This window comes from Sceloporus undulatus, chromosome 9, assembly GCF_019175285.1.
Source record: "Sceloporus undulatus isolate JIND9_A2432 ecotype Alabama chromosome 9, SceUnd_v1.1, whole genome shotgun sequence".
NCBI lineage: Eukaryota > Metazoa > Chordata > Lepidosauria > Squamata > Phrynosomatidae > Sceloporus > Sceloporus undulatus.
Window position 1 is genome coordinate 27058981 of NC_056530.1, and position 14600 is coordinate 27073580.

General features: G+C 46.2%; 1 protein-coding gene across 18 annotated transcripts in view; it reads right to left on the reverse strand.

Annotated features, from left to right (window-relative positions):
* Window positions 1-14600, reverse strand: part of NRXN2 (neurexin 2) — a 286100-nt gene that overhangs the window by 232826 nt on the left and 38674 nt on the right. For all 18 annotated transcript variants that reach the window (XM_042439705.1, XM_042439702.1, XM_042439704.1 and 15 more), the window contains exon 3: window positions 4576-4593. In XM_042439705.1, the coding sequence (XP_042295639.1) occupies window positions 4576-4593 (18 nt within the window). The remainder of the gene's footprint in view (window positions 1-4575; window positions 4594-14600) is intronic.

The following is a 14600-nucleotide window of genomic DNA, read 5'->3' on the forward strand; positions in this document are numbered from 1 at the left end:
AATGCACGCAGGCTTTGCACAAACTCCGCAACATCACAACACTCCTAAGACTGCTCTGGAGACCTAAATATCTTAAAGCAAGGGTTTGCAACCTTTGGTCTTCCAGATGTTTGGGACTTCAGCTCCATGATCCCTGACTCTTGGCCAAGTTGGCTGGGGCTTCTGTGATCTGACCTCCAAAACAAATGGAGGACCAAAGTTTGGGAACCAAGGCCTTAAAGGCACCAGATCCAGATCTGGTCTTGGAAGCTAAGCAGGGCCAGCTCTGGTTAGTAGTTAGTTATAGTAGTTAGTTATTTTCAAGGAAAGAACTGGGAAAAAAACACTGCTGAGTATTCTTTGCTGAAGAAAACCCTATGAGGGTCATTGGTTTGTTGTACGTCAAAAGGCGAGTTGAAGGTGTGCACCCAAACACAAGATTATTGCAGTGCGTGACAGTGTTACTTTCCCAGAAGTACTTCTCCCAGAATCCCACAGGGCAACTCAGAACACAGGGGAATTCTGGGAACTTGAGTCCCCCCCCCAAAAAAGTACCTTTTTCAAGCTTGTCCCTTGGGCACTGTATTACCAATGTTTTTCCCCAAAGTCATAAATTCCCGCAGCGCATCACAGCAGTTGGCACCGCTATTTAAAAACCGCCACAGGCCTGTAATGCAACTGAAATGAAGAGAAAGCGGACCCGAAAGGAAGGCTTTTAAAAATCAAATGACGTCGGAGGAGTCAAACGAAGAAGAAGAAAGAGGAAGACAAGCTTTAGGAAGCTTTCCCTTTGGATTCCAAGCAATCTCCCGATAGTCGAAGAAATGTGCTTAGTCCAAGAAATGGACGTCGGCAGCTGCGCAAAAGGACAAGACCGGAATATTTAAAGGGATGAGCTGCCTTTACTTGCAAGTAAACCTGTTGCTCCGCTTATTGTTCCAACGCCGCTTTTTAATTTGTTTGCCAGCGCGGCTTTAATGGGGCTTTCTTTCTTTGGAGGGTAATTATTGTTTTACGTTGGTTAACTGACAAACATAAGTGTGCTAAAAAAAAGACCTTTTTCAATGAAGGGAAGAATAAGTGCGCCGAATAAATAAAGTGAAATCCTCTGCAGAGGTTTGAAATAATGCGCTGGGGTTTTGCGCGCTAGTGCCAAAGCTAGGAAAAGCTACTTTTGGGGGGCTTTTTGGGGACTATGGAGTTTAGCACACTAACTAATTTTGGCATTAAAGAGAGATTAAAGAGCATTTGAAGCATCCCGTGAATAAAGCGAAAATGGCGAATGATTGCGCGAATGGTTACAACACACAATTGCACAAATAAAGTGATATCGGAATGCTTTGTTGGTGAAATCTCAGAAGTAAAAAGATGCACGTTAATGCTTCTTTGTGACCACTTTAATGGCAGGTTTTGTGCCCCGTCATGTAAAATCGTTTCGCGGGATTGCGTCATTTCCCCAGGATATTCGCGGGATAAACTCCTGATCTCCTTCGTGTGATAAACCCTTATGGCAAATATCATTCAAGGCAACCCAAAAATTAGAGGATACAGGTGGACAAGTCACACTTTCTCAGCCTCAGAGGACGGCAATGGCAAACCCTCTCTGAAGAAATGGGCCCAGAAAATGCTGCGACGGGTTTGCCGCCATGAATCGGAAACAACTCGAAGGCACACAATAACAACAACCACAATTGTTGTCACCACTCCAAGTCTGGAAATGTCACTTCGGGGATTGCGTTTCCCAAATTTCCCCAAAGAGTATGACTGTTCGCCATAGCAGCGGGTGGATTCTGGGACCTACATTTTGCAACGTTTCGATGCTCTCCTTGGAACGCGCGCCAGCAAACCGACAACAGGCTGCCCTGAAAAAGGAACACCGGAGTGTTTATCGCAACTTGATGTCCTTGTCAGCCTGGGCCCATACCCATGTCTGCGGATGTGCGCTTTGCAATCTGCAGTTTGGCGCACACACAACCGCAACCCTAAAGACATCTGCTGCAGAGAATCCCCGACGTCGAGTCTGTCGCAACCAAAAGCAACGTTGGGTTGGGTCCAAACTTAATCGCAGGGCTTTTATCACTTATAAACAGGGATAAAAGCACCTTCGGATAGTACTTATCGCATGGTGCTATGTCTGTCCTTCTGGTCACAGACTCATAGGGTTTGAAGGGACCTCTAAGGGTCATCCAACCCAACCCCATTCAAATCAAAGCACTCCTGACCAATGGTCATCCAGCCTCCATTTGAAAACCTCCAAAGGAGGAGACTCCACCACTTTTAGAGGCTGCGTCTTCCACTGTTGAACAGCTTTTACTATTCGGACGTTCCTCCTAATGCTGAGGTGGAATCTCTTTCCCTGGAGCTTGCATCCATTGCTCCATTGCTCTATTCTCTGGAGCAGCAGAAAATAGGCTTGCTCCATCCTCAATCTGATATCCCTTCCAATGCTTAAACAGGGCTATCATAGTTTGCATTAAGTTCTGATTTGGAGCAACGCAATAAGGAACGTCCAGACACCCAAATTTTAAAGTGAACATTGGGCGTTCTTTCGGCTTTCGGGGTTGGTGCAAGTATGGTGAGAAAGATGCACTTTTGCTGCCGAGGCAAGGAATAAAGAGTGATGCTTGCAGCGTGCAATCTTCCTCTACTAACACCGTTACTCATTGTTTCCTACACAAACAGAGAGTGAGTAACCTATGCATGCAGCCACCTCCTCATTGCCAGCGAAACCCTCTAATCATAGAGGGAAGGCAATGCACACAGAAGGGTTGGGAGGCAGGCAGGGAACCGTCTTGTTGCGACAACACTGTCACAACAGAAGCGCAACACAACTGAAACAGAGGAGGCTGCTTTACGCCGGGTCACACTATTTGTCCATCCTGCCCTGAACTGTCTTGCTTTAGAAGGTAATAGCTTTCCAAGATCTCCGACAGAGATTCTGATCCCTTTTTCGGTTAAAGTGGAGGTCCTGTGGAAGCAGGGTTAGCCCTGGTTAGGACTCGGAGGGGAGACCGGCAACGAAGCCCAGGTGCCGTGGGCTACTTCTCAGAAGAAGCCGCTGGCCAAACCACTTCTAAGTATTCCCTCACCTACGAAACCCCTATGAAATGTACGGAGTCGCCATACGTCGGCAGGCAACTTGAAGACGTGTATCCTCTCTCATTTTCGAAACTTGCAAACTTGTTGCAATGGGGTGACAAGTTCAGTTTGCCCATAGTTAAGAATGAACTTGTAAAGTTCTCAAAACGTCGCCTCATCCCCATGCGCACAAGTTTTGCATTTCTATGGCTATTCACACAGCCTGCGTACAAAGGTCCTTCCTAGTTCGCTCCATGCATCCGAAGAAGCTGAGCAAGTCTACGAAAGCTTGTGCTGCCACAACTTCTTATGCACAGTCTCCCAGATCCCTTTGCATGCATTCGCTATTACAGTCCTTGGTATTATTGACTTCTATAGCACCATTTGTTCTGTGAAGTACAAGACCAGAAGTCCCTGTCCCTAGAAGCTTGCAGTCTTAAGTTCAGTACATGAAGACAGCCAAGGAAAGGAAGGGAACTGCAACTAGGAGGAAGCAACAGTCGCAATACCCATTGCATTTAATGGGACTTGAGCATCCCCAGGTTTTGGTATCCGTGGGGAGCGGGTGTCCTGGAACCAAAACCCAATAATAATAATAATAATAATACCCATTGCATTGAATAGGACTTGAGCATCCCACAGATTTTGGTATCTATGGCAGGGCAATCCTGGAACCAAATCCCAGCGTATACCAAGGGCCCACTGTAATCATCAACATCATCACCACCACCACCACCACTGTATTTAATGGGACTTGAGCATCCCCAGATTTTGGTATCCGTGGCAGGGCAATCTTGGACCCAAACCTCAGTGGATACCAAGGGCCCACTGTAATAATAATAATAATAATATCCATTGCATTTAATAGGAATTGAGCATCCCCAGATTTTGGTATCCATTGCAGGGTGGTCCTGGAACCAAACCTCAAAGGATACAAAGGGCCCATTGTAATACTACTACTAATAATAATAATAATCACTGTATTTAATGGGACTTGTGCATCCCCAGATTTCAGCATCCATTGCAAGGCAGTCCTGGACCCAAACCCTAACAGATACGAAGGGCACACTGTATATCACAGATCTGCAAGATGTTATGCGAGGTTCAAGGATTGAAAATGCAAATAAAACTCTGTCGACTCAGGACACTCCAACAAAAAACCTTCCTCCCTTCCCAATATTCCCAGTATTCCCAATACTCCATTATCACCTTCATGCCAATACCCCACCCCAAAGCATCAGCCGCCCTAAGAAGGTCCCTTCTCCAAATAAGAGTTATTCCCAACCCTGTTTACATTGTCAAGAGCATTAGGTTTTTTTAATCTCTCTGGAGCGCAGATCATCTTCGGTGATGGAAAGGGGCTCCAAAGCATGAGACGCGCACCTTCCCATGAGACAAGCCTCTGGAACTCAGCGCAACCTTCTCCGCAACGCACTGCAATCCTTTCGAACCCCAACCCAAACCCCCTATAAACCAAGAAAGTTTAGGACATGTTTAAAATATGAAAGATGTACTCACCTTCCATCGTGAGTTCTTCTGCGGGAACGCAGCAAGGGAAAGAAAGAAGGAAAAGAAAGTTTAGTCTCATCCTGGCACCGTTTGATGCTACAACTTCTTTTGCACAGTCAAGTCTCCAAAATCATGCATTCACTACTATGGGAAAAGGAGTGGGAGACATATAAATATAATAATAAATATAATAATGATAATAATAATAATAATAAGCGGGGATCCTGCGAGCCGAGAAACCGTCAGCCAGAAGACACCCATCCGGGGAGAATTCAACAACATTCACATATTTTTCCCGAGCCGATGATGAATGACTCAATTCGTGTGATTTATTGGTTCGTTCTTTCGGAGCAACGTTATTCATCTTTTTAAATCCTCATGACGAACCTCATTTGGAGCATTTGCAAAGCGGCCCCCGCGGAAAACAAATCCTCCGAGGGAAACGCCGGAAGGATATTTAGCCCCGGAGAAGGAAAAAACGGGGAGGGAGAGGACATCTTAGGACTCTTCAAATCCTTAAAGGACTCTAAAGACAACCTGGTTCTCTTCTGCCCTAGATCTAGATCTAGACTAGATCTAGATCTGGACTAGTTCTAATGGTCTTGAGTTGACTGAATTTAAGTTCGACTCAGTGGCATACTTTGTATATTTGATGCCCAGTGCGGATCACTTTTTAATACCAGCCTTCCTCTCTTCAACAGACTTTTTGGGTCTAGCGCAACGGTCCCCAAACTGTGCCCTTTAAGGGATTTTGGACTTCAGATCCCAGAATCCCAGACTATTTGGCCAATGTGGTGGAGGCTCTTGGGATGGACAAGAGCATTCAATGCGTCTTCACCCACTTCTGGGGTGTCGCCCGGTGCAGTGCGCACCCCTCGCGCATCCCTAGTGATGCCCCTGGCTCAAGTGACACATCTCAATGGTCAAAGCAGTTTGGGAAAAGTGACACTTTTTGGACTACAGATGTCAGAATCCCTGGCTGCAGGATTTGGGGAGTTGCGGTTCAAAACGTATCTTGCCCGGATGGTGAATAAAACAAATATGAACACAACCCATGTGTGCATGGTATCCGTGAGCCACCTTGGGTCCCTTCTGGGGGAAAGGCAGCATACAAATGAAATGGAATGAAAAAGAAATGCATTTGCCAGTGGCCATTAAAATCTGTGGATGCTCAAGTACCATTAAATCCAGTGGCATAGTAAAATGGTATCTCCGATATAAAATGGCACAATCAAAGTTTACTTTTGGGGGTAGATATATATAGTAAAGATTTTCGAGGCATGGCAACTGTGCAAACTTTATAGGTGCGCATACATTTGGAGGATATTTACAATTGCACTGATGGAAAACATGCAACGTCTCTGAACAACGCAATGAGGTGCAACCACCCAGTAATCCCTTCTCTTGATAACCTGGCGCCACATAACAAATGGAGAGAGAATTTGGAGAAAGATTTCAAGAGTACACACAAGCACATGAGGACTTTGATGGATTGAACAAGTCAAAATTAGCTTCTTGAACTCGGGCCTTAAAACAGATTATGTGCCGGTGCATGTGGCAATGCAGTGGCATGAGATTATTTGCAACGTATGGCTGCAATGACCAAGGCGACCGCTGCCTTTGGGGCCAATGCAAATTCCCAAACCACCTTTAAGGGCAGCCCCAGCTATGAAATGCTACAGTTGTCAAGCCTGGACATCATTACTTAGTAGTAGTAGTATCATCCATAGCATGGGCAATGGACACTAGGCAAGAGCAAACCAGGCAAACCTTTCGCATCTTTGTGCGCCTGTGCCGACGCTGTGCAGTTCCGATTCATTCCCCTCCGCTGCAGTGCCAACACAACCTTTTATGCTCCGGCTCCTTGCTTTTGGTTCTTGTATTTAACTATTGTGTTTTTAAATATTTTATGGTTTTTGTGAGCTGGCCAGGGAACATTAGTATTGGGAGGCCTATATAAATAACGTCTTTAAAGAAAAGAGAAAAGGCTAAGTGCTTAAAATCCCGGGAACCCAAAAACTGCTTTGGGCACCGAGCCGGCGGAAAGAGAGAAAGGACCCGTTAAATCAATGCCTGAATATTAAACGCTAGCGTAAATCTTCCCAATTCAATAGATCTACTCTAGTTTGGGACAGAAAGTCCCATGTTGGGTAGACTCACTAAATCAGTTCCTGAATGCTAAGTAAACACTTACGTAAATCTGGCTAATTCAATGGACCTACTCTATTTCAGAATAGAAAATGGATTTCAACGTCTAATCTGCACTACTGAATTAATGCAGATTGATACCACTTTAACAGCCATGGTTCAACGCAATGGAATCCTGGGATTTGCCGTTTCGTGTCCAAAGGTTCGGGTGCAACTACAAACTACAAATCCCAGGATAATATAGCATTGAGCCATAGAGTTGAATTGCATTAATTCTCCAGTGCAGACTCAGATTTCAGCATCTCTTTTGCAGGGGAGGTTGCAAAGGAAAGTAAAAGGGAATTCAATGGGGCACAGCTGTGACGAATTAATAAAGACGCTAGGAACGAATGCAATTTCTAGCAAATGGTGTTGCAACGCAACACGCAACACAGCAAGAGGAATATTCAAAGTGGCAGAAGGAGAGTTGACCTCTTATACCAAAAGCATGGCCAACCGCCAAGTTAGAAAAGGCAGAGCCTGCAAACATGCCTTTTTGGAGTGGAAATTCTCTTGTGCACGGTCCCTGGGGATTATGGGGGTTGCAATCCTGCCCCAATAAATCATCCAAACCCAGGAGGGATTGCACTGGGGTAAAGAAAATTTGGATACATAGCCATGCTAGTCTGCAATCAATTGCCTAGGCTGCAATGGTTCCCAAACTTTGGACTTCAGCTCCCAGAATTCCTGACTGCTGGCTAAGCTGGCTGGGACTTCTGGGAGTTGAAGTCCCAAATGCCTGGAGGAGCAAAGTTTGGGAATCATCGAGGCTTCATTCCCACTGCCTTTTAAACTGGATCGCAATACAGTTTGAACCAGTTTGAATGATCCTGGTTCCCACTTGAAGCGGTTCGGAAAGGAGGGTCCATGCGCCAGAGCCATTTAACCCGCGTCTTTTTTGATACACCGATGAACCGGTTGCGGCTCGGAATCGATTTAAATTTGCCCTTCAGCCAGCTGGAGTGGGTCCATTTTGAACCGATTCATGTGTGAAAGTGAACCATAAGTGGGTTATTTTAGAGGGGGGGAAATGCAATCGGGGCAAATGTAGTGGGAACCATGCTCCACTGTCGAATCGATGCATCGATTCGGATTGCACACCGATTTATCTGTAAGTGGGAATGAGGTCAGAGAAAGCGCAGCTACAGGATGAGTGCGACTGCATTCCCTGACAAGTGATATACGTAGGCATAGCGGAGTAGTGGTTTGAGCGTTGGACTACGACTCTGGAGACCAGGGTTCAATTCTCAGCTTGGTCACAAAACCCACTGGAAGACCTTGGATAAGTCACACTCTCTCAGCTTCAAGAGAAGGCCATATATATATATTGCTCAAAAGCAATTCTTAAAGGTCTGGGAGAAGCCCAGTGGCCACATAGGTGTCTTTTAGGGATGGCATGCAACCCGTGGACTACATGATTCTCCTTTCCAATGCGCACATAAGCAGAGCTATGTTCCCAGGTACAAGGCCGCTCCTTCTAGTTTAAAAAAATGTAAATGACTCCTTTATTCACAATGCTGAGGTCTATAATAACCTGACTCACTCAGCAGCGGCTATTCTGTATGCAGGAGGTGCCAGGCTGAATCTCCAATCGGTGTGGGAAAATCTGATAGCCCTGGAGAATCCCTGCCAGCCAGCCACTAAAACCATCTTTCCTCAGTCCATGCTCACTTCCCACATTTCTAAGCAGCCATGGCTGGGTTTGGGTGCGACAAACTCCCCAGTGCCTCCTCCTCCACCAAGAATTTCGTTATCGATTATAATAATCTTTTATTAGTATTACTTCTGAGATTGCCACCTGGCGGTGCCCAGCTTGCTCAGCGGTGGAGCAAGGAGGAGGCATGCCCTCAGAGATGCGCCAGCGGGAGGGGAAAAAAGAGAGTCTCTCTTTCACACACACATACACTTACACACAGCATGCATTGCATCTTTTTGGCAGCCCTGCTTGGCATCCAACCTTGGGCTGTCCTTGCAGGGAACGCCGCCGAGGCTGGCTGGGCCCAGAGCCCCCTGCGACAGGGAAAGCAATTCAGCATATATACACACACACACATATATATGGGAAGGAAAAATCTCGGCACCCATCACGGGAAGCAAAGCTAATGGGAGCAGGCAGGTGGGCACTACTAGAGGCCTGCCTATGGGTATGGCATCAGGAACGGAGAGGGGGGAATAATGAAGGACTGATGCAAAAAAAGGAGAGAGAGAGAATAGACAAAGGCATGCTGGAAGAAGGGAAAGAGAGAGGGATGGAGGCAAACCGATGAGCGGAGCAATAGGCGTAAAGAAATAGGATGAATCGGTTTTTGTGGGGGTTTTCGGATCATGCGGCCATGTTCTGGAAGAGTTTATTCCTGACGTTTTGCCGGCATCTGTGGCTGTGGCATCTTTGGAGAATGCTCTCTTCCATGCTAGCCATAGATGCTGGAATAAGCTCTTCTAGAACATGGCCACAGAGCCTGAAGAAGCCCACAAATATCTATGGATGCCGGCCATGAAAGCCTTCAATGTCACCCGCTGGGGCAGAGGATCCCCATGAAAGTGGAAAAAACACAACTAAAACCATACTTTCTTTAAAGCAAAGACCTTGCTAGGCATTTCTAGTCCCTGCAACACAACTCCATGCCCAACATCCCTCAGACATTAACTGCAGAATAGCACTGGAGGATGTATAGTAAAATGTTTTCTCTAGGTATCTAGTGGTTCCCAACAATTGATCCTCCAGATATTTTGGACCACAGCTCCCAGAGTTCCTGATCATTGGCCAAGCTGGCTGGGACTTCTGGGAAATGAAGTTCAAAACCTCCGAAGGACCCAAGTTTGGGGATCGCTGTGTCTAATTTTGAATGCTGTAGGAGCTATCCAAAGATGAACTGAGCTGTGCCAACTTTGGTAGAAGAGCTGAAGGCTCAACGTTCTTCCTCAGTCTTTGCAAGAGAGAAAGTCATCTTAAAGAGACTTTCCTTCTCGGAAACCCTTGGGACCAGAGGTATTTGGGATTTTGAAATACCTGTATTTGCATAGACAGCCAGCACTCTTCTCCAGCACCACTTCTCAAATGAGTTGAAATCCTATCCGCTTTCTTCACTGTCCAGCTCTTGCATCTATATATGGCGATGGGAAATACACCGGCTTGGATAACCCTAACTCGACTGCCCTTTTGGATCATGTCTAGTTTGTTCATAGCTGCTCTTCCCAGGCCTAGTCCCTGGAAAAACAAAACTAGTTCCAACACCGCAACCTGTATTATTGATGGGGAAAGTGCATTGCGCAGGGACGCCTTTCCAGATCTTCTTTCTTAACACAATCTTGCTTCTTATGCCAGAAGGGAGCCAAAAAGTCAGAGACAATTCCCTCCAAGGGATGAGCTTCTCACCCATAACAAAAGTCGGGCCATGCGCAGGAGGGAAAGACGCCGCCAGAATCACAAAAAGATGTTTTCACTGGTTGCCTGCAAACATTTCACGGTAGCGGGCTTAGAAAAGTTGATGTTTTGAACTTCAATGCCCCTGGGCTCTTTATGGCACAGTTCCTCAAGGTGTTCAAGTCGGATCTCACCTGGGACATCTCCAAAGAAGCGTGGCCAAGATGTCCAAAGGCCTAGAAACCTAGCCTTATTTTTGATTGGAGAGGAGGAGACTGAGAGATGAGATGATGCCTTCAAGTATCTGAAGGTGGAATGGGCTTGTTTTCAGCGGCTTCAGAGACTAGAACAAAGACCAAATGACAATAAAATTCCACCTAAACATTAGGAAGAACTTATTTAGTGTAAGAGATGGACTCCCTTTCTCTGCAGGACTTTAAACAGAGGCTGGGTGGACTTCTGAAAGTCCTGAAGTTGCATTTTCCTGCAAGGCAGAATGGGGTTGGATCAGATGACCCTCGGGGTCTCTTCCAACTTTACGATTCTACAACCATTTTACAATCTCATAACCTAAACGTAGCGATGGAGAATCCAGCCGACATGTAGGCACTCCCTACTCGGCAAGCAGCATTATCTCTTCTAATCTGTGTGTCTGTAGTGAACGCCTCCACCATCCATCCAGCCATCCCTCCCTCCTTCGCCAAGGTTTCGTGAGCAAGCATGCAAATGACCTGACCAGAGGCTGCTTGGTTTAAATATAGGCAGCGCCAGGAGGGCACCCGACTTGGCGCTCAAAGAGCACAGAGATGGAAGCGCCCCTCGGAAACACCGACGCCAGTTTGCTTCTGGGTTTTCCTTGCGTGGCCAAATGAGCTTGTGGGATGGATGCTCAGTCCTTCTTTGTTTGGGAGCCGTAAATGAAGTATCAAAAGACCTGCCAGCCAATTCATTTATCTGGTGGACAACAGACCTCCTTGGCCTGAGAATGATGATGTCCATGAAGTCGATGCTCCCACCGTCGGAGTTGATGCGCATGGACAGGGCTGTCATTGGCCACCCAACCCAATGCACACCTCTCTTCATTCTTTCAATATAGTTACGGTCCTCTCAGTCGCTGGGGTAGGAATGGGCTTTCTCCACCATAATATATATGTCTTGTGAGCTTCCCCTGTTCTAAATCAAGAAGTTTGTGATGGCTCAGTCTCAAATGGCCAACTGAGGCTGCATCCGCACGGCAGGAATAATCCAGTTTGACACCATGTTAACTGCCATGGCTCCATGCTATCGAATTCTGGGAACTAGAGTTGTGGCACCAGAGCTCTTTGTCAGAGAAGGCTCAATGTCTCACATGAGCAGGTTACCTTATTCCCCAAATGAGTCACTGTTAGCAATGTGTCTCCTAACATGGCATGCCAAGATGTCCAAAGGCCTGGAAACCTAGCCTTATTCCTGCCATGCAAGAAATCACAACCGGGGATGCTTTGACTGTGATTTCCTGCATGGCAGGGAGTTGAACTGGATGGCCCTTGTGGTCTCTTCCAAATCTACGATTCTATGATTCTATGCAGATTGGGTAATCATATGTCCTCTTTTTCCAGGACATGTCATACATTACAGTCTTCTCTCCAGGAAGAATCCCAAAACATCCTCCATTCCGATCATGACTAAGAAGCATGCATTTATATTTATAGTGGTCCCGCCACATTTGCTGGAGTCAGGGGTGAATGTGGAAAAACCACAAATTAAAAACCACTATTCTTTTTATCCAAAAGAACACCTCTCTAGGAATCTCTAGGTCCTCCAGGGCAACTCTGTGGTCAACATCTGCCAGACATTGACCACAGAAGTACGCTGGCATTGACCACAGAAGTACGAATGCCTAGCACAATGTTCTCTCTAGGAATCTCTAGGTCATCCAGTGCAATTCTGTGGTCAATATCTGCCAGAGGTTGACCACAGAATCATGCTGGAGGACCGACACATGCATACAGAAGTGTTTTCTCTAGGAACATCTAAGCTTCTCCAGCACAACTCTATGGTCAACCTCCAACAGAACTGCGGTGGAGGACTTAAAGAGATTCTTATTGCAAATGTATTAATCAAACCCACAAATAGTCAAAGCTGCAAAAGCCAAATGTGGTGGGGGACCAACTGCACATGAGTCTTTTTAGCTTTCATTGTATAACGCCCTACATTTTGGCAGTACTGAAAATGTACTGAACAGGAATATCAAAGACTCACTAGTACATGCTGGTTTTTAATGACACAAATATGCGCACTCCCAAACCATGGGTCACTTATAAATGTGGACACTGTTCATGTTATGGACAGTGGCTGAGTATTAGAATAATTTATGCAACTTAACATTACAGGATCAATATGATCTGAGATCATTCAACTGTAACTCTAAGGATGCAATTTATGTTGTTTTATGCGCTTGTCCTCAGATCAACATTTTGCAGTGATGGTATCTGGTCACCTTGCTTACGGAAGTAAAACTGACCGGCTTGCACCCCAAAACACCTTCAATCCTCGGATCCCACCCATTGCAACTACTGGATATCCCACTCTCCTGCCAGGTCATTGAGAGATTGCACATTTCGAACAGCATCAGATGCATTTTCTCCCAAATCCATCATCCGTCCAGGGCACCGTTACCACAGCAACGTGCCTCGGTGACGGCTGACCCAGCTGTGACAGTCTCCACACAGCCTCCTTTTTGCAGACAACCCACAACGGTGGCGGAGGAGTCGGCAGGCCAAAACGTTCCCTGACGTCGCCGGCGAGAGAGAGAGAGAATGGAAGTTTCCTCCACCGCCAAGCCATCTCTACTGCAACCAGCCATGTTTGGTCGCTACAACCATCTGTTTGAAAGCCTTCCCCCCTAAAAAACAACACAACGCACAGCCCAGACAACAGGCAGCCGGCAGCGTGTGGGTGGGTGGTTTCAGCTGTGTGGGTGTTGTGTTGTTGTGCGTCGCCGTGCTAACAGAGTACTTGGAAGAGCCTTCTTGACGTAAGCAAGGAACCAGTTGGCACTCCTCGCGTGCCAGACGCAGGGCGTGTTCGCAGAGGGGTTATGTAAACCGAAGTCGTCTGGATGCTGTCAAGGTTTCTAAAAACGGTCGCCATCAGGCACCGAAAAGGCAAACAGAGAAGGGTTAGCATTGCATGCGCGACACGGTTTCACACACGCTCCCCTCGATGCAAACAGCTCTGCAAACTGGAAGGAACCATTATCCCAAAACTGCAATCCCCATAACACTGAGCCACGGCAGTTAAAATGGCGCCAACCTGGATTATTTCTGCAATGTGTACGCAGCCCTAGAGATCCCAAAGAACCAAACCTGGGTCCTCCCATGTACAAAACAAAGACACTCTGCCACTGAGCTACAGATCCTTTTAATAAGAGGCCACCTTATAACCTTCCAGCCCTGATTTTCTCTCTGGTGGAGCAGGGACTTTGGGGTTCCCAGCAAAGTCTTTCGTATCGCCTGACATACAGAAATGCTAAGGACCGAACTTGAGCACTGGCATACATGCCTCCTTTCCTGGAAGCTGGGAGAGCAAAATATTGACTTCTCTATCTTAGCATTATGCATTATGTGCATCTCTTTTCTTCTTTCTGTTTCTTTTTTCCCTCTGAGAGTTTTTGTGTCGAGGGTGAAGTAGATGTTTTTGCATTAAAACCAATTATATACACTCATCCCTCCATATTTGTGGATTTGATTATTTAGAGATTTGATTCATATGTTCTCTCTTGGAATATCTAGGTCCTCCTCCAGTGCAACTCTATGGTCAACGTTAACTAAAAGTTGCATTGAAAGACCTAGAGATTCGTAGAGAGGACACTACTAGGCCTTTGTAGCTCCTCCAGTGAAACTCTATGGTCATCTTTAACTAAAAGTCACACCGAAAGACCTAGAGATTCCTAGAGAGGACACTCTACTAGACCTTTGTAGCTCCTCCTGTGCTACTCTAACTCTATGGTCAATTTTAACTAAAAGTGGCACTGAAAGACCTAGAGATTCCTAGAGAGGATACTCTACTAAGCCTTTGTAGCTCCTCCAGTGAAACTCTATGGTCATCTTTAACTAAGCTGCCCTGAAAGGCCTAAAGATTCCTAAAGAGGACACTCTACTAGGCCTTTGTAGCTCCTCCAGTGAAACTCTATGGTCATCTTTAACTAAAAGCTGCCCTGAAAGGCCTAGAGATTCCTAGAGAGGACACTCTACTAAGCCTTTGTAGCTCCTCCAGCGAAACTCTATGGTCATCTTTAACTAAAAGTGGCACTGAAAGACCTAGAGATTCCTAGAGAGGACACTCTACTAGGCCTTTCTAGCTCCTCCAGTGAAACTCTAACTAAAAGTGGCACTGAAAGACCTAGAGATTCCTAGAGAGGACACTCTACTAGGCCTTTCTAGCTCCTCCAGTGAAACTCTAACTAAAAGTGGCACTGAAAGACCTAGAGATTCCTAGAGAG